Source organism: Macrotis lagotis, chromosome 2, assembly GCF_037893015.1.
Source record: "Macrotis lagotis isolate mMagLag1 chromosome 2, bilby.v1.9.chrom.fasta, whole genome shotgun sequence".
In the NCBI taxonomy this organism is placed as follows: domain Eukaryota; kingdom Metazoa; phylum Chordata; class Mammalia; order Peramelemorphia; family Peramelidae; genus Macrotis; species Macrotis lagotis.
In genome coordinates, this window is record NC_133659.1 from 127027693 (window position 1) to 127051703 (window position 24011).

Sequence of the window (24011 nt, forward strand, 5' to 3'; positions counted from 1 at the left end):
TTCCAATTTTGATTTCTTCAGGTGTATTGCTTCACGTAGTTCTTTCTGACTCACTAATTGCTGAGATATACCTGTCTTGTAATGGTTATGGTTTGGTCTGAGTCAGGAAGGCAAGTGTTCCAAGTCCTTCCTCTAATATAGACTAGCTATATAGCATGTTGGGCATATTTGTTAACTTTTCAAGTCCCCAGCAAATTCTGTAAAAGCTGCAAAGTTTCAGGAAAGGTATCACTCTGCATTGAGAAGACAGAGTTCCTGTCAAGAAGTAAAATAAAAACTTCATTTGATAACACATAATTCTCTTTCATTTACTGTATTCCAGCCAATATTAACTGGAATATTAATTACCTTTCCCTTGTATTTTTATAGATCATCTCTGTGCTTGGAATACACTCACTCTTCTTTCATCTCAGTTTGTTAGAAATTCTTTCTTTTTTCAAAGCCCTCCTGCCAGTTCTCCTATCCCTTATCCCTGAACTCTTTTCTCAGATGGAAGTGATTTACACTTCATTCTTACTATATCGTCTTGTTTGTATCTTTATCTCATTCAGCTTTATGGAAATTTCTATATCTTACTCCCTCATTAGATTGTAAATTCTTTGAGGGTAGGACCTCTTCCATTTAATCTTTGTATTATAATAACCTACCACAGTGACTTATTTGTGGTAAACTTAGAGTTTGCAAAATATATTCCCCACAATCCCTTCTACTCTCCTATCTCCCACACAAATGTTTTTTATAGACTACCATTAGTATGGGAGCCATTGTTAGGAACTGGTATATTTAAAGAACTATGGCTCCAGAGGTATAGAAAGGGATGAACTTGTTGAAGTTTGGAAGGTTGAAAACCTCTTTCACCTATTTACTCCTAATTAATTTCAGCTCAGCTAAAATGTGGAAATGAGTTCTCTTTTTTTTTCCCCAAGGCAATGGGGTTAAGTGACTTGCCCAAGGCCACACAATTTAGGTAATTATTAAGTGTTTGGGGTCAGATTTGAACTCAGGGACTCCTGACTCCAGGGCCAGTGCTCCATTCACTACACTACCTAGCTGCCTCCATATTGCTTTCTTTTCATCTTTATTTTTAATATATATGGAATATAAGACTTTTAGAATATGTCCACCTGAATTATGAAGATTCCTATTAATGAAATTATTGATTTGTTTTGTGATACTTTCATGTTTTCTGTCTGGGTTTATGATATCAACCTTTTCATTTTTGAAGTCTTGTTTGCTTCCTAGTTTGAATATTTTCTGATCCCCACTTTCTGAGAAGAGGGGATACTAGGTAAAAAATATTTTTAAAAAGATGGCATTAAATTCACTTTGCTTTGAATGGTATACAAAAATTTTACAGGTAGCATTCATGTTTTCAAGAATCTTAGTTTTGTTTTAGTCTAGTTTATTAGAACTTTTAGTCTAGTTATGATATAAAGATAACATTAAAAGGCACCAGCAATTTAATTAAGTAGTCTAGACAAGGAGTGCTCTAGAAATGCATAGGAAGTAATGTTTTCTAATACTCTTAATGGTTATAATAATAATGATGATGATGATATGTTAACAACAGCACACAGGAGATAGACAAGTGGGCACACAGGAGATAGACAAGTGGGCACTCCTAGGTTTGGGTTCTGATGGCTCAAAGCAGCATTGAATAGCATGATCAAATGGAAATTGAAATTTGAATCGCACTGGGAAATTTGAATGAGAATTTCAAAAGGAATGGAAACTTAAAAGATGTTTTTAGAAGATAGCATGTCATTTTGACATGTAGAAGCCTCATTTTAAAGGGCAAAGGAAAATAAAGTTATAAATGTAGATTCTGTTTAGATTGTGTAGACCTTGGATGCCAGTATCAGTCAAGGAATTGAACTTTACTTTGTTGGGCATTGGGGGCTATTGAAATTTTGAGGAGGGGGGGATAAAATTAAAGAAATATGAATTAGTATTACTTGAACTCATCGTGAATAAATCTGACACAAGAATTTTCTCAAGTTTTTTTCATTATTTCCAACATTGATATTTCAGTTGGTTGCTTCATTGCCTGAAGATATTCGACCTGGCCCTGATTTTCATGGACTTCCCTGGGAGCCTATAATTGTTACAGCTTTACTGGGATTTGCTTCTTTTGCCATTTTCTTTTGGAGAACTTTCCTTTCAGTGAGTATATTGAATATATCTTTAAGTGAAATTTGCATAAAGAGTTATTGTTTATTTAGTTCTCTGCTAATAGGAAGGTATACTTCTCCTTTAATCTACTTTTTCCATTGTTGATGTATGAACAGAACTACTTGAATCACAAACCATCCCTTTAAAATGATATTTAATTTTGTTGTAACAAAGTGTATGCCAGCCTGAAGATGTCAAAAACTATCACTCAGAGTGATGACTGTTTCCAATGCAGTATTTCTTCTCCATCTAAATGTGAGATAAACGTTGGTGATGAAAGTCGCATCCTGGCTGGAGCCTACATGTCTTTCAGCCTGTAATTGACATGATCCGTGTTGCTGGTGTGAAGGGCACATGTTTTAAGTTCTTGTCCTTTTGCAAAACTCTCATATAGTATCCAGACTTATAAATTGATCAATTCAACTATAGAAAACACTGAAAATTTAACTTGAACTAAAAATTTTGTGACATTCTAAGAATGGTGACTTATATATAAAACTTCACTAGCAAACATTTATGAAGCAAGTATGTTTTAGACATTGTGAATCCAGAGACTAATGTAATGAATTTCACTGTCTACATGGGAAAACACGTAGATATGTAATTATATATAGACTGAATACAAAGCAGTTGTGGGGGAGGGAAGGGGTTCTTCATATTGAAAAGTGACACAAGTTGAATCTGAAATAAAGACTTAAGGTGGAAATGAAGTAAGCTAGGCATGCAGATTGGAGAATAGTATACTGTATACGAAGAACAGCAAGGTGTGCTGCTCTGTTGGACAGTAGCTAAACTACTAGTTTGGAAGATATCAGAGACAGACTTATCTGCTATTCCCCATTGACTCTTGCTTGTTGAACTTTTTCCAGGCAATTCAAATTTGTTTATTTTGAAAATTGATATTTTTACATCCATACAGCTTTATTATAACCCTAACTTCTGAATTTACCTATACTGTTTACATTGTAGAAATTCATGTTGTCCTAATTCCCATGGACCTGGGATTTCATTGGCATATTGCCTCCAGTGAGGCACTTGACTGGACTAGAGCAGTCCTTAGTCATTTTGTGTGATGGGTCCCTCTGGTCATCTGGGAAAGCCTGTAGGCCCCTTCTCAGAAATATATTTTTAAATGCCCAAATAAAATATACAGAAATGCAAAGGAAATTAATGCTATTGAAATGCAACAAATTAAAATATTGGGGAAAAAACTCGAGTTTATTGAGATTAAGATAAGAACCCTTATTCCTACATCCTATGTGTTGAACATGGGTGCACATGTACAACTTTTACCGGATTGTTTGCTGTGGGGGGAGAGATGGAAAACTATGTAGCTTATGCATATGCAGGTGGATGAATGTTGAAAGGCTTTCTTAACATGGAATTGGAAAAATAAAAATAAAATATCCAAAAAAAGAAAATGAAAGATTAACAATTTAGAGATATGAAACTATTATTCTGAGATTTTTATGAATGTTAACTATTGGGGGGGGCTGAAATTATTTTTTCTTTTTGGGGAAAGGGGAAAGAACAGGAATTTATTAAATGCTACTACATGCCAGACATAGTATAAATACCTCACAAACAGTATGTCATTTGATTATCTTGATTTTTTTTTGCCTGATTTTTTCTTATACCTAACATAATGTCTTGCATATAATGAACAGATTATTGTTTATTGTAATTGGAGAAGAAAAAAACACCCATTACCTTAGACTGTTGCAGAAGGTCAATCATTTTGGAATTTATAGAGTGGCCTGGGACCCTAGTGAAGTGGCATGTGACTTAATCAGTTCCACAGACAGGGTTGAACCCAAACTTTTCTTGTTTCTGAGGCTTGCTTTCCACCATTTCATTTCACTCTGCCACCTGATATTGCATTTTATATATATATATATATATATATATATATATATATATATATATATATATTTAATGCTTCACACTTATGATTCTCAAGAAATGAGCTCATCTACATAAATGAGTTTCTCAAATTAGAGAAGTTATTCCTTTAAAGTGCCAGAACAATTTTTAAATTTCAAAAATTTTGCATGCAAATCTTTGGATGAAAATCTAAGCGGGGGAAGATCTGTCTTGGCATCCCAAACTGAAATTATGAAAGCATTTTTTTTTCCCCTCATTGAAAGTGTTAAAAATAGTGGATAGTTTTTGTAACACTCTTGATATGTTAGGAGAGGCATTTGCTCTTATTCTTTGTCTCTGTCAGGGGGACAGTGTCTAGCAGTTATGTTTCTTTTACTCATTTTATTTTGCTTATTATGATTTGAAGTGGTATAAAAAAATGAATTAAAGTTGTTAGAAAGCAACATATGCCTTGAGTTGAGAGTGTCTTTTCCTGATTTGGGGTGCTGAAGGCCCCCTTTCCTTTTCTCATTTATCCTTCCTTCTTGGAATTTGCCCTCTTGGATTTCGGGATAAGTGATCTTTAGATAAATTGAAATTTAACTGCCATAAAAATAATTATAATTTTCCAGAATATGGCAGATGTGTTGATAAACTCAGAAATGAGACCTCAGAGAACAACTAGTTCAACTCGAACCTGAATAAGAATACTTTCTACAAAATATATGACAAGTGGTTATTCAGCTTTTGTTGGACCTAATAGCTCTTTGGACAGCCTTAAATATCTCTAATTGTTGGAAAATTCTGTTATCTCAAGTTTAAACTTACCTTTCTACAAATTACATGGAAATATTTAATAGTTAAGTATTAAGTAGATCTTTATTCTGTCTCTGAAATAGGGATATTAACCTAGAGGCTTTTAATTTAGAAATCCTCCTGAGTATATTTATGTAATTTCACTGACATTTCACTTACATTTCACATTAGTAATATCAGTCAGTTTAAAATAGAAATTATATCTACTTGTGTTAGTGTTTTTAAAATTTATAGAAAACCTTGACATTCTTTTTTTTATGTTCTAGGTAAAGAGCAGAGTTTATCAAGGTAAGATTTTTGGTTTGCGTGTTACATAGTCACTCAAATATGTTTGGCAGAGTTTACATGTAAATCTGTTATATGTAGATACTGTGATTTGTAAAAGATTGATTGACTTCTGTAAATGGTTGCGTTTTAAATTTGACAAGGAAATTCAGATATGAATCCACAAATGATCTTTTTGATGCTAGTTATTAAAGCTATGAAGACAGGACAAAGAGAAAAGGATCTTAAACAAAATAAAAGGCATTCTTAGCACAGTTAGCTGATAAGTAGCTGGTATATTCAAAAACACTTTCATTTATGTTCAGACACAGTTTTTCTGGTAGTGGTGACAATAGACCTGTTTTAACTAAGATTATGAATTATTTGTGTGTAAATAGTATGAAGTGTAATATACATACTTTTAAATGATGCTTTTTGTTTTTCCCAGAGATAGCCCTCTCTACCTCCCCTAGTCAACAAGCTATCTCTTATAATAAAGATTTAAAAAAAAAATAGTTGGGCTACATTGACTTTATTTGGAAGCAATGTTCCATGCTAATTGTCCCCCTTCTCTATAATGAAAGGAAGGAAATTCATTTTCTCAACTTTTCTCTGAGGCCAATCATGATAAATCAGTCACTAAGCATTTCTTCAATGCCTACTATATGTGAGATAAGCACTGGGTTGGTTTAAACTAAAAGGGACAGTTCCTTTACCATTAGATTTAAGGGAATCTATAACAAGGAGTAGAGTATGAAGATTGGAAAGATAGAAGGGGAGAGTTAGAGGATTTTATATTTGATATTGGAGATCAACTACTATTGGGAACCACTGTTGAGTGCAAGTGGGGACTATATGTGACATGATTAAATTTGTGATTTAGGAAAATTGCTTTGGTAGCTAATTAGAGGATGAATTGGAGTGGGGAGAGATTTGAGGCAGGCTGACTCTCCATCAGATAGATCCTTATAATTACACATCGTTGGTTTCATTTTTATGGTTCTTTCTTTTTACATAGTTATTAATCAGGTTGTTTTCTTGGGTTTCCTGACTTCATATAAATTTTTCTGTATTTCTGAATTCTTCATACTCATTTTCTGGCCCAGTAATATTTTACATTCATGTACCACCTTTGGTTTAAAATAATTTTTCATTCTTAGATAACCTAGATTGTTTCTAGTTTTGTGCTACTTTGGTATATGTGAGACCATCTTTGTTTTTTGATCTACTTGATTTAAATGGGATCTCTGGATTGGAAGAATTAATAGACATTTTAGTGACATTTTTTGGTATGATTCCACCTTGCTTTGTAGAATGGCTGGACCATTTCTGTCTTCCCATAACCTCTCCAACTTTACTATTTCCATCTTATTTTTTTTCTCTGATAGTTTGTTGGGTGTGAAAACATCAGTGATGTTTGATTTGTTGTATTTTCTTCTTAATGATTTGGAAAAAATCTTTGTTTTCTTCTGAAAATTGTTTGTGTCCTCTGACAACTTATTCATTGCGATTCACAAAATATTTTAGGACCAGACTTATATGAGAGATTTTCAGTACAAAGGTTTTTATTTATGCAAAATCTTTTCAATTTCTTGTAATGTGTGTCTATTCCTTCTTAGTTTAAGAATTCTCTCTCAGCTATAATCAGAAAAAATACCTACATCTTTTTTCTTCATATTTAGCCTTTTACATTTAAGTTGAATATCCATTTAGAACTTCTTATATAGAGTTTAAGGTGTTGACTTAAGTTCACTTTTTGACAAAAGTGCTTTTCAGTTTTCCTCCTAGTTCTTGTCAAATAGGGAGTTTTTTTTCAAGTACAATTATGTTCTCATGTTTAGCAAACACTATCTTATTGAGTGTTTATCTGATCTTTTGGACAAAACTAACAAGAATATGTTGTTTAATAGAGAGGGTTTAAATGTGAACTCTTGCATTTAAGATAAAAAACAAATTCCAAATTTATAATGGGGGGGAATGTAGCTAAAAATAAGTGTGGAAAAAGATCTCAGTGGATCTTAGAGGATTTGTCAGTTCAGTATTGAATTTGCAATGTACAGCCAAAAAACCAATATGATCTCTGCCTATATTAATAAAGAAAAGTATGCAAAACAATGAAAGTATCATTTCCATTTGTTATCTTAACATGATCTGATCACATCTGGATCCCTGGTGTAGTTGTAGATGTGTTAGGTCTTTGAAAGGGGTCATTTTCTAGGTTACAACATGACCAGAATGATAAAGGAATTCAGAATCTCGGTGATCAATTGAAGAATTTTACCAGAGAATAAAGATTTGGTGATTTGATAGCAGCCTTCAAATTGTTGTTGGATTGTCACCACAGAAAGTTATCACCAGAGCAGGTACTTAAGGTTAAGTCATGGGGAAAAAGATTATTGCTTACCCATAAATATTCAAAAACTGTTAAGTTAGAATGAGCCAAAAATATGGTAAGCCCTCTCAGAAGTTAATGAGTTCCCTGTCACTTCAGATCTTCACCTAGTGAAGATTAGTGATATGGGTAGACTTTAAATTAGACGAACCTGAGATTATTTTCAGCTCTTAAGATTTTAGTGATTCTACTTATATATTTTTTTAACAGCTAGACCCTAATTAGTGTGCACTAATTTTGTGAAATGTTTGCATGTATTTGTGGTTTTGTTTTTTTTTTTTAGGTTTTTGTAAGGCAAATGGGGTTAAGTGGCTTGCCCAAGGCCACACAGCTAGGTAATTATTAAGTGTCTGAGAGACTGGATTTGAACCCAGGTACTCCCGACCAGGGCCGGTGCTTTATCCACTAAGCCACCTAGCTGCCCCCTGTTTGCATGTATTTGAATTCACATTCATGATCATGTTAAAATATGGTCATTGGTTCCAGCCCAATGGAAATGTTCAGTGTGAATTCAGATAATGTAACTACTTGAATAGGATTCATTATACTAATTGTACTAATCAAGATCTATCTGTACTTAACATTGAGACTGTGTAGAAGCTTTATGATTAAATCGAGCAATACTAATTTGAACTGTATAGCTTCCTCTAGTGCCTTTCTGTATAATGTTGATTGTGTTTTTATGGTCTAGACAAGCAAAGTAATTTTTTTAGTGAGTGGGGAAAGTTCCTTCGGAAACAAGGACACATTATTAGAAGATGATTTATTCAATCTAAAACTGTTACAGAGATTACTGTATGTCTTGCAGAAGGGTACAGAAGTATAGGAAGTTATTTCCTTTTTTTGTTACACACACACACACACACACACACACAAAATTTATTTGGATAAGCATCAAATAACTGATTTTTAAAAATAAACCCAACTTTTAAATTTATTTCTTAAGCCATTTTAGAGGTCCTTTTGAGAATTACTGTCATTCCTCAAAATTTGATGAGGAAGATAATAGAAGTGAAATTCCTGAATTCCTTTTAACTTCTGACTGGCGAAGAGTGCTTATCTTACAGACTAGTAGAAAATTTGAGTTGGAATAGCTAAAGAGAGGTCATATAATGGAAAACCTTATATAAACTTTGCCTTGTTCTGGTAGATAGTTGGGAGCCTGTTACAGAATGGAGTAACGATTACAGCTAATGTTACTGAAGGATTACTTTTTATGTGTCATGGACCCCATGTTTTCAGTTGTATAAGAGAAAACATAGGATTACAAAGGAAACAAGTTAATGAAAATTAAGATATAATTCTTTTTCTACCCTCTGAAATCTATCCATAGATCTTCTGAGGGATGGGAGTATTCATGGGCCCCCAGATTAAGAACCCTTGCTCTCAAAGCAGGGGAAAGAATGGTTTGGTATGGTGAGAAATTCAAAATAGTTAAGTCTAATAAGGTTTTGCAATAATGCAGGCATGGGTCCTTTGTACTAGAGTGGTAGCATTAGGAAGGAAAAGTTAAAAGAAATTGGTGAATGATTTGAATTTGGGACTCAAAGAGAGAAAACAACTCCCGAAGTTCATAGGTGACGATGAGAATGTGTAAAGAAGCACCATGCTTGTAGAGAAAAGCTAAGGTGAGAGAAGAGTCTGCTTTTTTATGTGTGCTTTTTAGATACTTGATAAATTTGAAATGGGAATTATTTAGTAGATAGGAATGCTGAGTTGGAATTTAGGATTTCCAGAGCTGATAGTTGGAAGTAAAAATGGATATTCCTTGGAGAGTTGAGAGAACTTCATTAAAAAAAAAATTAGTGTAAATACACAAGGCAAATTATTTGACTCTGGATATAGTCTGGGGAACATTGTTTCTTGTTCTTTAAATTTTTTGGTCTATAATGACAAAACTGCTTTTCTTCAATTTGTGTTGTGAATTCATTCTATCAGTCCTTTATTCCTGTAACGTTACATAATAGTATGTACTATGCCATAATCCACAGCAGAAGACCTTTGATCATTGGTGTTTAGAGCTTGAAAAAGTTTGGACTTGAGTTCCTGATATGAAATGTAAAATCCAAACATCTTTTGCCACATAAACCACTTTTTTGATTGGCTCATCAGAAAAGAACACTTTGTTTTTGGAATAGACTTATATATTATCATGACATCGATGATTGTTAATTCCTTTTTTCCTTGATGATTGTATTTCTGCTGTTGTCATAAGTCATGATACAATGGAAAGAATTCTCGTTTTGAGATCAGAGCACTGATCTCACACCTAGGTTCAAATTCCAACTCTGATACTATTTGTTTGACCTTGGATTTATTTACATGATTTTTTGGACCTAGGTTTCCTCATCTGTAAATTGGGGGGGGGGGGGAGGTTGGACTGTATGTTAGCCCTGCAAAGGTTCCAGTATATTCTAAATCTGTCTTGCTATAAAATCTAATAAAAAGGACCCATAAGGAAAGTGCAGATTGCAATGTGTTATCTTAAGGCTCAGATATAAAACTATTTGACATGAGTTTTCTACTCACAGTGCAGTGATTAAAGTTTTGTATGGCCTTTTTTCTCCTTAGTGACTGAAAAACAACTTGCTGAGAAGATTGAAACTCTCTTAAAAGAAAAAACAGAAATTTTAAAAAAGATGTCAGAATATGAGCAGAAGGTATGGTAGTCCTCTATTTGGTTTATTTTCTTTCATTTCTAATAAGTCATCCCTTTAATCATACTATCCTAATCTTTTATTTGCTATGATATTTTCTTTCATTTCTAGTAAGTCAGCCCTTTAATCACACTATCTTAGTCTATTTTTTCTATGAATTTTATATAAATCTGAAGGAAATAGAAATATAATGCCTTCTGTGGTATCTGTTTAGATATATAGGGTATGTCAGAAATCTTAGTGGATTAATAGTTAAACTGAGTGGATTAATACTTAAACTGAACTTTAAGAAAGTCTGTCTTGTGGTGTTTATACAATTTGTTTTTTACTTCTTCTGAATCTTTTTTTGTCTGTAGATCCAAAAAGCAAAGGAATCAGTGAATGAAACCAAGAAACAAAATATTAATCTTTCTGATGAAGCAGCTGACCTTAAGGTAAAAATCCTCCCTATTTTTAGGATTATAGCAAAAACAAAAATATTTTTAAAGTGACCATTGTATGTAATTGGCACTTTAATGTTTCATTGAATTCATTCATCTTGATAATTTTTAGGATAAAATCAGAGGGCTTGAAGAAACAAACCAAAAACTTGATGACAAAGTGAAAAATCTCCGTTCATTGTTGGAAACTGAGAAGGAACAGAATATAAAGAAACAGGATATGGTAAAAGCATTCCTCTAAGTTAGATTTGGACTTTTTGTGTTTTGAGTTGAGACTTTTGCTTGAAATTGGTGGAAGACAGGATAGTCTGTTTATCTTTGTATAATTCCTTAGAGCATTAGTTCTCAAATGGTGGTCTAGGAACTCACATGGGCTCCTGAGACCCTTTCAGCAGAGAGGTCTATGAAATAAAAATTGTTTTCATAATGCTAGGGATGTTTCAATTTCTGACTTCATAAATTTGGATATTTTTCCTTCCATTTTCTTTATTGCATTATCCATTTCAGTAAGCATGCTTATATATGATCTTATAGGATTGTGTAGAAAACTTGTTCTTTTTATTAAATATTCCTTGCTTGTTGTTTTCCCTCCTCCATCTTCCTTTATTTCCCTACAGAAGTAGACAATTAGATCTTAAGTTTGTACCTTTACCAGAAGTATAAAAGAATAAAATTTTGTCAAATGTTACTTATAAAAGTATGCTTTTTTTGGGGGGGGGGGCTACTGAAATGGCTAATGTTTAACTTTTTTATGTAATTTTGTTTTTTGCTTTTTTAAAATCCAGATATTGGAAACTCAGAAGTCAATAGAAAAACTGCAAGAAGTTATTACAATGCATTCTGTTGAACTTTCTGAGGTAAATTTATCTAACTTCTTCCTGCAGGATTGTAGTGCCAGGTGAAAGGTGAAATGACTGATGAAACAAAGATTTGAACTTTCAAGTATATTGATTTAAGCAGTGTATGCCAGTTGTCCAACCAATCAGCCATTAACTTTCCACTGGAGATCAAATGGGAGATAGATTTTTTTATGCATTAAAAACAGTTAATCAATTCATAAATAGAAAACAATTAACCAGGATACAAAATTAGGTAATCTGATTTCAAAGTGGAGGAAAGATTAGGGATTATTTTCCAAGTTTGGATGGGATTAGTGAACAGAAAGAGTGTTCTACGTTCTCCAAGTGTCTGTTCAATCAAAGGAACATGGAAACAATAACTGATTAACCTGTAAAGGGACAGTTTTCAGATAAGACATATGGGTTACTTGAGATAATATGATTGGGGGAAAACTTCACATCAATCTTCAGATCTGATTGAGTTTCTTGTCAGCATAACCTAGGTCCTTACCGGGTCTCTGTGTAGTAGATACAGGTGGTCTGTCTTTCAGCCACATGAGGCTAGGTCCAAACAGTGAATAAAGTTTTCTCACAATTCTCATAATTTAATAACTTTTCTCACAAGACAGAAATTGGAGTAGACCCATCACTGAATAGAAAGGGAATCACAATATGGAGGCAGTGTGGTTCACTCAATTCCCACTATCACTTGTTTTAATTCCCTCAATTCCCTTAAGACATCCCTTAAGATAGAGTTCATGACATACTAACTATGCATGTTTTTGTATTTAGAAACTCAAATCAAATGTAGATATGAAGTAGCAGAGAGATTGCAGTCTTAATGATAATCTTTTGCTTTAGGTGCAGATAGCTCTCAATGAAGCTAAGCTCAGTGAAGAGAAAGTGAAATCTGAACTGCATCATGTGCAAGAAGAAAATGTGCGACTCAAGAAAAGAAAGGAACAGGTATAGTTGGGTTAAGTGCCATAACTAAATAGGTTTATGCTTTCTATGTCTAACTTCTATCAATCGCTCTTTTGTGTATTAACTCATAGGTAATTCTCTTTTGTGTTCATAGTTTTCTGAATGTAACAACCCTTTGAGGTATATAAGAAAAAATAGTGGGAGTTTAATGATGCAGAGCTTAAATTTTTGTTATCCTGCAACATAAATATGTTTTTTGTTATCCTGCAACATAAATATGTACATCATAAATAAGCCAGTGCATCCAGATTTTTATGCCTTTTCCAAATTTATAAGACTATTAAAAGGATAATTGTTGTCTTTTGACCCAGTATTAGAAACAATTACTAGGAAATCTAATTTTGGTTTAGCTTTATAGAGGACTTCTAGACTAAATATTACTAGTTCCTTTAATCAGTCATCATATGATAGGGATACAACACTATTCATGAACCCAGTTGCTTTCCTTAGAACCCTTTCCATTTCATTAATGTCTGTCTTAACTCTTATCACCCAGAACTGACCAAAAAATACTCCTGAGGAGTTTGAACTTGGCAAGAGTACAGTGGGACCACAACCTCACTATTTCGGGAAGCATATTTTCTTCATGGAGCATCAGTGCTCAAGATCTCAGTTTTTTTGGCTGACAAATCATTCTGCTGACTAGTATTTACTTGCAGGCCACCAAAATCCCAGATCTTTTTCGAAACTGCTATCTAACCATGCTTCTCCCCTCTCATGTATCAGTTTTCTTTTTTACCTAGGTATAAGACTTTACATTTATACTTACTAAATTTTATCTTCTATTCAGTATGATGCTGTATCCTATCAAGATCTTTTTGGATCCTAATACTAACTCTTTCAGCTTCAGGCTCATCAAAAAATTTGATGTACATGCCATGAATTCCTTTAATTCATAGCATTTCTAAAAACATAAAATAGCCCACGGGCAAGCCCAGATCCTTGGGATGGCACAGTAACATTGAGGTGTTCAGGATTAGCACCTGTGGTGTGTTGACTTGCCGAGCACTTTCCAGAGTTGCTCATCCACCTTTGGTATCCATCCACCTGATGCTCAACTCTCATTTATGACTTTAGGGTCATCAGGGGTCAGCAGCCCCATCCTGGTAAACCATTTCAGCATATAGGCTAAACCAGGTTGAAGGTAACCCACAGACTTCAGATCTGTTGGTGGATTAGGGGAATGTCTATCCCCTAATGCTGAGATGAGAACTATTTGTTTCAGTGGTCATGAAGTTGACTGAAGCTGGTGCTGTGAAACGCTTAGAGCTTGGTTAGACATCAAAGATACCAAGGTCATCCACTGCATTCTGAACTGTCAGAACTCTTTTGATTTTTGTCTTGTCATTGAATTTCAGTGACTCTGGGAGAGTGAGGTAGAACTTGTTATGATGTATACTATATTGACAAATCCTTTTAGGAACTCAGGGTTAAAGCTCATATCACATTTAAACCATGGAGTAAAACTTTAGTAGAGATTTTCATAAGTACTACCCAAAAAAATCTACCAATGATTCTAAAGAATGGCAATTCTCTAAAACTGATATTTATCTAACATTAATATTTGAGAAAGCTTTTCTCATAACAATCCTATGAAGAAGGTACGACCAATTTACAGATGAGGATACTAAAGATCACAAAAGTTAAAATCTGCCCAGGGTTACACAAATATGTGTCACAACAAAGATTCTAATTAGCGTCTCATCTCAAATTTAAATGCCCTTTTCACTGTATAAAATACTATCTCTTTTCCCCTCCCTGTATGCTTTCCTCTTACCTCCACTACCACAATTGAACTGAAATTATTCCAGGAAAAACTCTTTTTGCATGATTTTACTGAATGAATCAACTCAAAATATGAAACTAAAGGTTTAGCTAGAATCACCAGGAATAAGGAATGGTTGTCAAACTAATTTAATTAAAAATATAAACTTCAAAATACAGTTTGGTTAGGGCTGCTAGGTGGTGCAGTGGTTAGAGCACCAGCCCTGGGGTCAGGAGTACTGTACCTGAGTTCAAATCCGACCTCAGACACTTAATAATTACCTAGCTGTGTGGCCTTGGGCAAGCCACTTAACCCTATTGCCTTGAAAAAAACCTAAAAAAAATACGTTTTGGTCTCAAATGACAACAGTTCTTAAAACTGATAATTCACAGACTGGATCCTTAATGCAGATGATAGTGTAAACCTCACCTTGTCTCCTGATTAAATACTGTCATGTCCATGTAGGAATAGCTTTACAAGGAGTAACACAAAATATGTCACCTATCTTTGACAATTATACAAAATGATTGTACACTACTGCCTGAAAATTCTTTCAGTCTCTCCACATACACACGGAATGTGAGATGAGAATACTGTAAAGTTTGTCTAGATTTTATCAAAAGTTTTTTAATAAAATTATTACATACCATTCCAGAGGGGAAAATAGAGCCAATATAGTATAGATAAGACAAATTAATTCAGAAATGATTGAAAATTCCATTCAATGAACGGGATTTAAAGGTTCTGTGTTTCAGTCCTTCATTTTCAAAGAGGACCAATGACATCAGAGGAAAATGTCTTGATTTGTGCACAAATTAGATTTAAGTGAGGCAGTTTTGTGGGAATGGGGGTATGGGAGGGGGGTGTGTAGATGATAGAAGAGAGGGAAGATCATGGGAGAGGATACTCAGATCCAGCATACTTCTGAGCAGGGATAGGATGAAAGGAGAGAGAGAGAAAATAGAATAAATGAGAGTGGGGAGGAAATAGAATGGAGGGAAATACAGCTAGCAACTGTGGGAAAAATATTGAAACAACTCTGGTGGACTCATGATAAAGAAAGGAACTCATCCCAGAGACAGAGCCGTTGGAGTCTGAACTCAGACTGAAATACACTTTTTTTCCCCTCTTACTATTCTTGAGGTTTCTCTATTTTTGGGGGTGGGGGAGGGGAGTTTATGTTTACTCTCACAACAAGATTATTGTAATAATATAAAATAAATAAACCAAATTGTCACTCAAAAAAATTAAGATGTGACAACAGGTGAGTCAAAAAAAAAAACAACCCCAGCCTTAGTGACTAAAAAAGGATTGTAGTTTGTCAGTAGAGGGAATAAAATAAAAATAAAATTATGCATTGGTTGAAGTTTTTATGGGAACCCTAATTGAATGCAAATTCAGAGTAAAAATTAATTTTGCTAGACTTGTTGCCATATAGGAATCAAGTACCCTAAATTAGGAACAAAGTAATGAGCTAGTTTTAGTTTTGTTAATCCATAGAAATGATGATCATTTCTGTTCAATGGAATCTGCTATATGGAGACTGGAAGTCCCAAATTTGTCCAGGTTTTAAGGAGGACAGTTGATTCTGCTATTAAGAATAGTCTGCTATAGATGATTAGTTCATATGTCTTTTTTTCTTCTTTCAGATGCTTCTATATATACCTGAAAAATTTGTAGTTTTGTGGTTGTCTTGCCAATTCAGTTTTTATTTCACTTAAGAGTAAGCTGTAGAAGATACAGATTTTTATCCCTTGGATTTCAGGAAGGTGTTAGTATTGCAAACTGCATATATTTAATTTTGAACAGTATCATTGGATGTCAGTAAACAGGGATCCTATCTTTTGAAAGAAAACATTTTAGTTGACTCTTAAATATTACTAATACACAAATTGTGATTTGTGGTAATGTCTTTTTTTTCTAGCTGCTGCAGGAAGCAGAAGGTTGGAGTGAGCGACATACTGAACTCAGTGAGCAAATCAGATTATATCAGAAGACTCAGAAAGATTCAGAAGAAGCCCTTGCTTACAAAGAGAATGAAATTGAAGTAAGTTTTTTCTAAGGAACTTGTTCTTTTGAGTTCTCCTTATGCAGTGGGGTGATATTTGGAATTTTTCTCTGATGCTTTTTGGTTTCTTCGTTAGGTTTTGACTAATTGCATTATGCAGCTGAAACAACTTGATCTTGATTCTGAATCGGAGGGCAAAAATAATGAAGAAGGAAATGAATGGGATGACTTAGCCAATGGAGATCTGTCAGATAAAATCACCTCAGGTAGCTTGTGAAGTTTTTTGCCTATCCCATTTAACACTGTTAATAAGGTTTAGAACTTTTAGAATGTCTAGAAATTTCTCTGGGAGGTGTGTCCTTAAATTTGTTTCCTTAGAACTGTTTGGAAAATACATCAGGGAAAAAGCATTAGTTTTATTTTTTATACCATTGAATATTAAATGTCCCTCAATCTGGAGTTAGGTGTGCCTACTAATAGGACCTAGTTCCAATAAAAGTTTTTTTCTTTTTATTTTCATTTGTTGGGGATAGGAAGAAAGGAGGAAAATAATGACTTACTTTCCATTTAACCTGAGCCACTTCTAAAGAGTAAAGGAAAAAACTAGGTTTAATCATTGGATTTATTCTTAATGTTATAACAATTTCAGGATGTGGTAATGAGGTAAATTTACTTACTACAGGATGGATATTTAAACCCAAGAAAGAATTGGTTCCTGCCTTTAAGGACTTTAGTGAATCTATACAGATTTTTTTTTCAGTGGGTTTCAAAAACCTGGTGCATTTGGCCTTGGGGAATAGAAAAAAGTGCCAACTTCTAGAAAAGTAGAAAAGAAAGCCATTTTCCTAGTATTTTTTAAGTGGAATGTCCATTTTGTCCCACAGTTAATATGTTTTGTTTTTATTTTGTTTTTTTTTTTTAACCCACACTGGAACAACTTTTTATGTGAAGGTAAAGAAGCAAGACAATAAGAATTGCCATTAGGACAGGCAAAAAAAATATACAAAGGAAGTGTTTCTCAGTTGAAAGAGAAATTTGTACTATGTAAAGCTCTTTCCAATTCAAGAAAACACTGTATTGAGCAAATACAATCTTGATATGGAGGTTTGTAATTTCCTGAAGAGTGAATTAGAAAGTCCCTAACTGTTGAATTCAAATTTTATTAAGGTGTTTCATTTTTAATAAAATATTTGCCTTGGATTCTTAAGGATTTTTGGAGATATAGGATTATGAAATGATAAAATAGTAAATTCCTACTTTTTAATTTTTTTCTTAAAGATAACCGGAATGAGAAGATGAAGAGCCAGATTAAACAGATGATGGATGTCTCACGCGTATGATCTAATTCCTTGTAATACAGTCAGATGTCTTTGTAGTTCCCATCTTAAATTTCAATTTAATAATTCTCTCTTCTCTAACATATAGGTTAAAACTACATTAACTATAGTTGAAGAAGATAGAAATCATTTGCAATCCAAACTAAATGATGAAATAAAAGCTCGACATGAATTGGAAGGTAGGCTCTTGCTTGGTGTTTCATTTTTTAAAAAGAGAAATGAGTTTTATATGAGAATTGAATATTGTCCCTTATCTGTCCCTGGTGTCATTTGCCATGTATGCACACGCAAACAGACAGAATTTTTTTTTAACAGAACAAATTAAGAAGTTGGAACATGACTCTTCTTCCCTACATTCAGCCAAAGCACAGTTAGAAAATGAATGTAAAACTTTGCAACAAAAAGTGGAAATTCTCAATGAACTCTACCAACAAAAAGAGATGGCTCTACAGAAGTAAGTTTCTATATACTCAATAAATATTTTGTGGATTAATGAGTGTGTACTGAGACACACACGATGGGTGTATATTTATCTTTTTTATTAATGCTTCAGTCTTTTTTTAATCCTGTCCAATTCTTCATGACCCCATTTGAGGTTTCTTAGCAAGGATACTACAGTGGTTTGCCATTTCCTTCTCCAGCTCATTTTACGGATGAAGATACAGAGACAAATAGGGTTAAGTAACTTGTCCAGAATCACAATGCCAGCACATGTCTGAGACCAGACAGATTTTAACTCAAGCACTTTTTTCTTACTTTAGGCCTAACATTTTGTTCATTGTGGCATCTAGGCACCCTTTCATAAAAAAGTTAATATATGAATACAACAAAATCAGATAGGAACTACATTTTTAATCTGGTTTGGGCTGGACTTGAAAGTGTGTGGGCCACAAAGAGCCTCGTGCCCATGGTTGATAGCTCTTGTGTAGCAGCTTAGGCCATTTGACTTGGAGTCAGGGAAGCCTAAGGTAAAATTCCCTCAGACATTTACTGGATGTGGGACATTCTGGGCAACCTCAGTTTTCTCTACCATGAGAGGAGTTGAGCTAGTTAATTTCAGAGTTCTTTTCCATCTTTAAAACCATGATCCTGCAATCCCAGGCTATGTACTTGACACGATGTCTTTTACCTTTTATCAAATTCAGAAGCCTACATTTAGACAGCAAGCTTTTTGTTATAACATAACATTGGTAATGATTACCTGGGAGCGATTGTTATATGTTCTTCGTTTTTAACTTTTCAGAAAACACCGTTTTAGCTAATATGGACTATTGAAATAGAAGATTTAGATCATCTAGTACAACCCCCTCAATTTACAGATGGTGAAACTGAGACCCAGATTTGCTAAAGGGTACATAGGTAATGAATAAGATCTGAAGAGCCTCTCTGTTGATCTTTCAGAGGGAAGAATCCTGAACTCATGCTAGTTATACTCAATATTGAGTATACTTAATATTGAGTATATGTTTATTTTAAAAAAGGGTCTTAGGGAGGGTTAGGTCTAGGGATAGCATGGCATGGCTTTTGTTTCTACATATTGCAAAATGGGAAACTTTTCAAGAAGCGAAGAATTGTTTTATGTATTTCATTTCTGTAGTACTCAATATTATGTCTGGGCACACAGGAACACAAGCATCATTGAGTGCTTAATGAATACCTGATTGAACAAACATTTATTGAGCATAATACCATATGAAAGTCACTATCTGGTTCCTGGGAACACATGGGGTTTATATCTAGTTGTGGAAATGAGATAAATATAACTTTTTACTAATAGATTTCTTTTTTGTTAATTTTTTTTAGCTTCATGCAATGGTAGTTTTCAAAAGTCATTTTTTGTCAAGGCTTTGAATTTCAGATTTTTCTTACTCCCTCTCTTCCCTCCCCTCCAGTTAAAAAGCAGTTTAACATAGGTTGTACAATATATAACTATGCTAAATATAAATCCATATTAATCACATTGTGCAAGAAGAATTAAATCAAATTGGGAAGAAAAAGCAGCTTGGAAAAAAAAATACATAAGAGAACTTTTAAAAATTGAAGATAGAAATCTTTGGTCTGCATTTAAACTCCACAGATCTTTTTCAGGATATGGATGGCATTCTCTATCATAAATCTTAAAATTGTTTTTGAGTACTGTACTGCTGAAATGAAAAGTCCATCATGGGTAGAATATCATCCCATGTCACTGTTTGACTAATGTTCTGGTTCTGCTCACTTCACTCAGCGTCAGTTCATACAAGTCTTTCCAAGCTATTTTGAAGTGCTGCCCCTCATGTTTTCTTTTTTTTTTTTTTTTTTGTTTGTTTGTTTTTGTAAGGCAATGGGGTTAAGTGGCTTGCCCAAGGCCACACAGCTAGGAAATTATTAAGTGTCTGAGGGCAGATTTGAACTCAGGTACTCCTGACTCCAGGGCTGGCGCTCTATCTACTGCGCCACCTAGCCATCCACCTCATGATTTCTTATGAAACAATAGTGTTCCCACACATTCATATACTACAATTTGATCACTATTCCCAATTAATGGGCATTCCCTCAATTTCCAATTCTTTGACACTACAAAAGAGTTGCTATATTTTTGTGCATATGAGTTTTTTTACCCTTTTTTAATGATCTCTTTGGAATACAGACCCAGTAGTAATATTGCTGCATCAAAGGGTATGCACATTTTTATTGCCTTTTGGGCATAATTCCAAATGCTCTCCAGAAAGGTTGGATCAGTTCACAACTCCACCAGTAATACTCTAGGGCACATCTCTCCAACATTGATCATTTTCCTTTTTAGTCATATTGGCCAATCTCTGATAGGTGTGAGGTGGTACTTGAGAGTTGTTTTAATTTACATTTCTCCAATTATAGAGAGCTTTAATTTCTTCATCTGAAAATTGCCTTTTCATATACTTCAACCATTTATCATTTGGGGAACTAACAGATTTTTATCTCACCTTCCTTTGATCTTATACCACTCTGTTCCTCTATGTATTTATTATATTGAATTTAATTTAGCTACCATTGATTGAATTATGTGGATAGCATTTCAGAAATTGATAAGCTGGAGTTTCTAGAGGAGGTTAGCTAAGATGTTTAGGGGCCTTATGGTTGAGTTGATCATCTTGGTATTACATAAAAATGAGATGTTACTTATCAGTTTGCAATAGCAAGCATTCCTTGGGAGCTGCTATAATCCTTCAAATGAAGATTTGATTTTCTGTTAGACAGAAGGGGAACCATATCTTTTACCTTTTATAATGTATGGCACCTTTTACCTTTTATAATGTATGGCACCTTTCATGTAGTAGATGCATAATACCTACTTACTTATTTAAGTTAGAACTTAATATATTGGAAGCTAAATTACTTGAAGTTAAATAAAAAGGATGACACCTTTGTGACTTGTCAAGATGATCTGGGTTCTAATCTTGACTAGTGCTTACTCCTTGTTTGACCTTGTGGGCCTCAGTTCCTTCTGGGCCTCAATTTTCTGATTTACAAAATGAAAAAAAATTAGATTATATAGGCTTTGAAAACCTTTGTTTAATCTTTGATCCTGTGAAGTACATTTTTACTTTTCCTTAAATGACTTAAATATCTTCTAATATATCATTAACAATAAATATGATTCCAGGAAGCTTACTCAGGAAGAGTATGAAAGACAAGAAAAGGAACAGAAGCTCACTGCTGCAGATGAGAAAGCCAACTTGGTTGCAGAAGAAGTGAAAACTTATAAGTGAGTTCAACTGGTAGAATCTTCCTATAGAAATTGCTGCTTGCCTTTTTTTCTTTTTGATTTTAAAAAATCTTTTATAGGCAAAGAATTCAGGAGATGGAGGATGAATTACAGAAAACAGAGAGGTCATATAAGAATCAGGTATGGATCTTCATTCATATACTATAGGGTATTTAATACAGGTAATCATGCCATTCAGCATTATCAAACTGCAAATTTTTGTTTTGTACCTTTTAGATTGCTAGTCATGAGAAGAAGGCCCATGACAACTGGGTAAGAGGATTCCTTTTGTTTCTTGAGTGCAAAATCTTTTAAAAATACTTTTGTAGTTTCTATTCATAATTTCTACCTTTATATTATCTGGTCTGATGTTAGTTTATTTTATTTTTACAATAGCTCATTGCTCGTGCTGCAGAAAGGGCTCTTGCAGAGGAGAAAAGGGAAGCAGCCAATCTGAGACAGAAGTATGTATGTGATGACATTGATATCCACGTCTCAGGGTGGTGGTGTGTTTTGGAGTTATAATGTTGATATTGTTAAATTACTTTATTATCTCATTTTTTCAAACCTCATTCGAGTCCATTATATCTCTTTATTAAAGATTAATAGAAGTGAACCAAAAGATTGCGATGCTCCAAAGACCAATAATTGTTAAGCCAACTCCAGGAAGACCTGACCATCAGATTCCCCCACGAAGAGGTAAGTAACTTTTCATAAATTGCACCAGAGAGATAATTGGAATGGAGATTAAACTATATGGTCTGTGAATATTGTGATCTTTTTAATATAATCTTTAGCACTTAGAGAAAACCAGTTGTTATATGATAGTGACAAGACAATGTCTTCTTCAGGACCCCTGAGCCGAGATGGCTCTTTTGGACCATCCCCTGTGAGTGGTGGTGCACCCTCGCCCCCACTGATGATGGAACCACCTATACGGTCTGTCTCTGCTACTCTTAACCGAAGAGATGTGCCTAGAAATGAATTTGGTAAGCAGTTGGATTTTTTTCTGCAAAAAACTGTTGACAACTTATTTCTTCTTTTTAGGGATCTGTATGCAAATTACATATTAGGAATTTTGTCTCTTAAGAACCTTTTTTAGAAAGTGGTCTCCCATTTGGTTTGGTATGCCACTATCTACCATAGTAGAATCTGCTATAGAACTGAATTTCTTTACTGTTCTTTTATTTACCAGAGAGATTCCCTAAAGGATATTTTTCTGGTATGATCATGAGTGTTCATGAAATTTCTAAAGAATCTTAATTTCCTAACAAATTTGAAAATATATGAATAAGTTAAACAATGTGAAACATAGTATGGTTGATACAGTTTATAAATTTTATTCATTTTCCCATTTCAGTTTTCTTCAACATTTATATTCAAATGTCTGCTTACCTTTTTGTTTTTTAAAATCCTCAGCCATATCCTATTTTTTTTTAATTAGGTTTTTGCAAGGCAAATAGGGTTAAGTAGCTTGCTCAAGGCCACACAGCTAGGTAATTATTAAGTATCTGAGGCTGGATTTGAACACAGGTACTCCTGACTCCAGGGTCAGTGCTCTATCCACTGTGCCACCTAGCTGCTCCAGCTATATCCTATTGATGTTCAAATATTTTAGATTTTTTTTTATTAGAAACCCAAGACTATGAATATTATATTTTAAAAGAAAATTATCATTTTATTTTAGGAAATGGGCATTATGTTAAATGGCAAGACTGACTTTGTTTTTTAATAATAGGGGGATCTTTTTTTTTAAATCTAACCTGCCTATGTGCCATTTACTTAAAAGTGATCATTTAAAGCTTATTTCATCTTTTTTTCTCAAGGGTCTGATACAGTTTAAATATAAATTTTATTCATTTTCCCATTTCAGATTTCTTCAACACTTATGTGCAAATATTTACTTCCATTTTTCTATTTATTTTAAAATCCTCAGTCCTACCTATTCTATTGACCTCCAAAATTTTAGATTTAAAAAAAAACCCAAGACTTTGAATATTTTATTTTTATGAAAATTCTTATTGATAACTCTTAAAATTTTGTTTGAGGAAATGGTAAGACTGACTTTGTTTTTTTATAATAGGTGGATCCCTCTTTATTTTTAGGGTTTGACATTTAATCTGCCCTACTGATGTGGCATTTACTTAATGATCATTTAAAGTTTATTTCATCTTTCTTTCTCAAGGGTCTGTGGATGGGCCTCCCCTCGGACTTGGTCTGAGGAGGTTATCTGAAATATCTGGAAGAACATCTGCCTCTGATAAGAAAGCTAGATTTATTCAGGGGAACAACAGCTAGGGAGGGAAATTGCAAAATACTAATTGATTAATGAAAGTTTAAATTAAGATTGTATATAAATGGATTAAATATCCTATTAACAGATTTGGGCCCTGGTCCAGGCCCTTTGATGAACAGTGGCCCAAGAAGCTCTTCTCCCTCAACAGTGCTGGATGGCATGGTAAGGTCACAATCATTTCCATTGGACTATTTTAGGAAACATTTTTATAATAACCTCTACTTGCCTTATCTCTTAATTTTATGTTTTGTTCTATTATATCTATACTTTTTTATTAAAAAAAAAAGCAAACCCTTCCCCCAGAGGCTGAAGGCCCCTGTGTTTCTACTGTTACACCATCAGCTGAGGAGTCAGCACCAGTAAGTATTTGGAGGCTGAAAATGGAAGTGGGTTTTTACTTGCTACTTTTTGGGAAATCTGGGAAGAACTAAGCAGCAGCATGACACTACTT

The 24011-nt window shown here is 33.9% G+C and overlaps 1 protein-coding gene across 8 annotated transcripts in view; it reads left to right on the forward strand.

Moving 5' to 3' along the window:
• MIA3 (MIA SH3 domain ER export factor 3) overlaps positions 1 to 24011 on the forward strand; it is a 92772-nt gene that overhangs the window by 55438 nt on the left and 13323 nt on the right. For 6 of the 8 annotated variants that reach the window (XM_074222721.1, XM_074222722.1, XM_074222723.1 and 3 more), the window contains 20 exons: positions 2032 to 2163; positions 5118 to 5139; positions 10079 to 10167; positions 10521 to 10598; positions 10717 to 10827; positions 11390 to 11461; positions 12305 to 12409; positions 16117 to 16239; positions 16337 to 16466; positions 17479 to 17534; positions 17626 to 17716; positions 17853 to 17991; positions 21163 to 21264; positions 21345 to 21405; positions 21502 to 21537; positions 21661 to 21728; positions 21866 to 21963; positions 22116 to 22253; positions 23646 to 23722; positions 23848 to 23919. In XM_074222721.1, the coding sequence (XP_074078822.1) occupies positions 2032 to 2163; positions 5118 to 5139; positions 10079 to 10167; positions 10521 to 10598; positions 10717 to 10827; positions 11390 to 11461; positions 12305 to 12409; positions 16117 to 16239; positions 16337 to 16466; positions 17479 to 17534; positions 17626 to 17716; positions 17853 to 17991; positions 21163 to 21264; positions 21345 to 21405; positions 21502 to 21537; positions 21661 to 21728; positions 21866 to 21963; positions 22116 to 22253; positions 23646 to 23722; positions 23848 to 23919 (1800 nt within the window). The remainder of the gene's footprint in view (positions 1 to 2031; positions 2164 to 5117; positions 5140 to 10078; positions 10168 to 10520; positions 10599 to 10716; positions 10828 to 11389; positions 11462 to 12304; positions 12410 to 16116; positions 16240 to 16336; positions 16467 to 17478; positions 17535 to 17625; positions 17717 to 17852; positions 17992 to 21162; positions 21265 to 21344; positions 21406 to 21501; positions 21538 to 21660; positions 21729 to 21865; positions 21964 to 22115; positions 22254 to 23645; positions 23723 to 23847; positions 23920 to 24011) is intronic. The other 2 variants (XM_074222720.1, XM_074222726.1) reach the window with 1 other exon arrangement.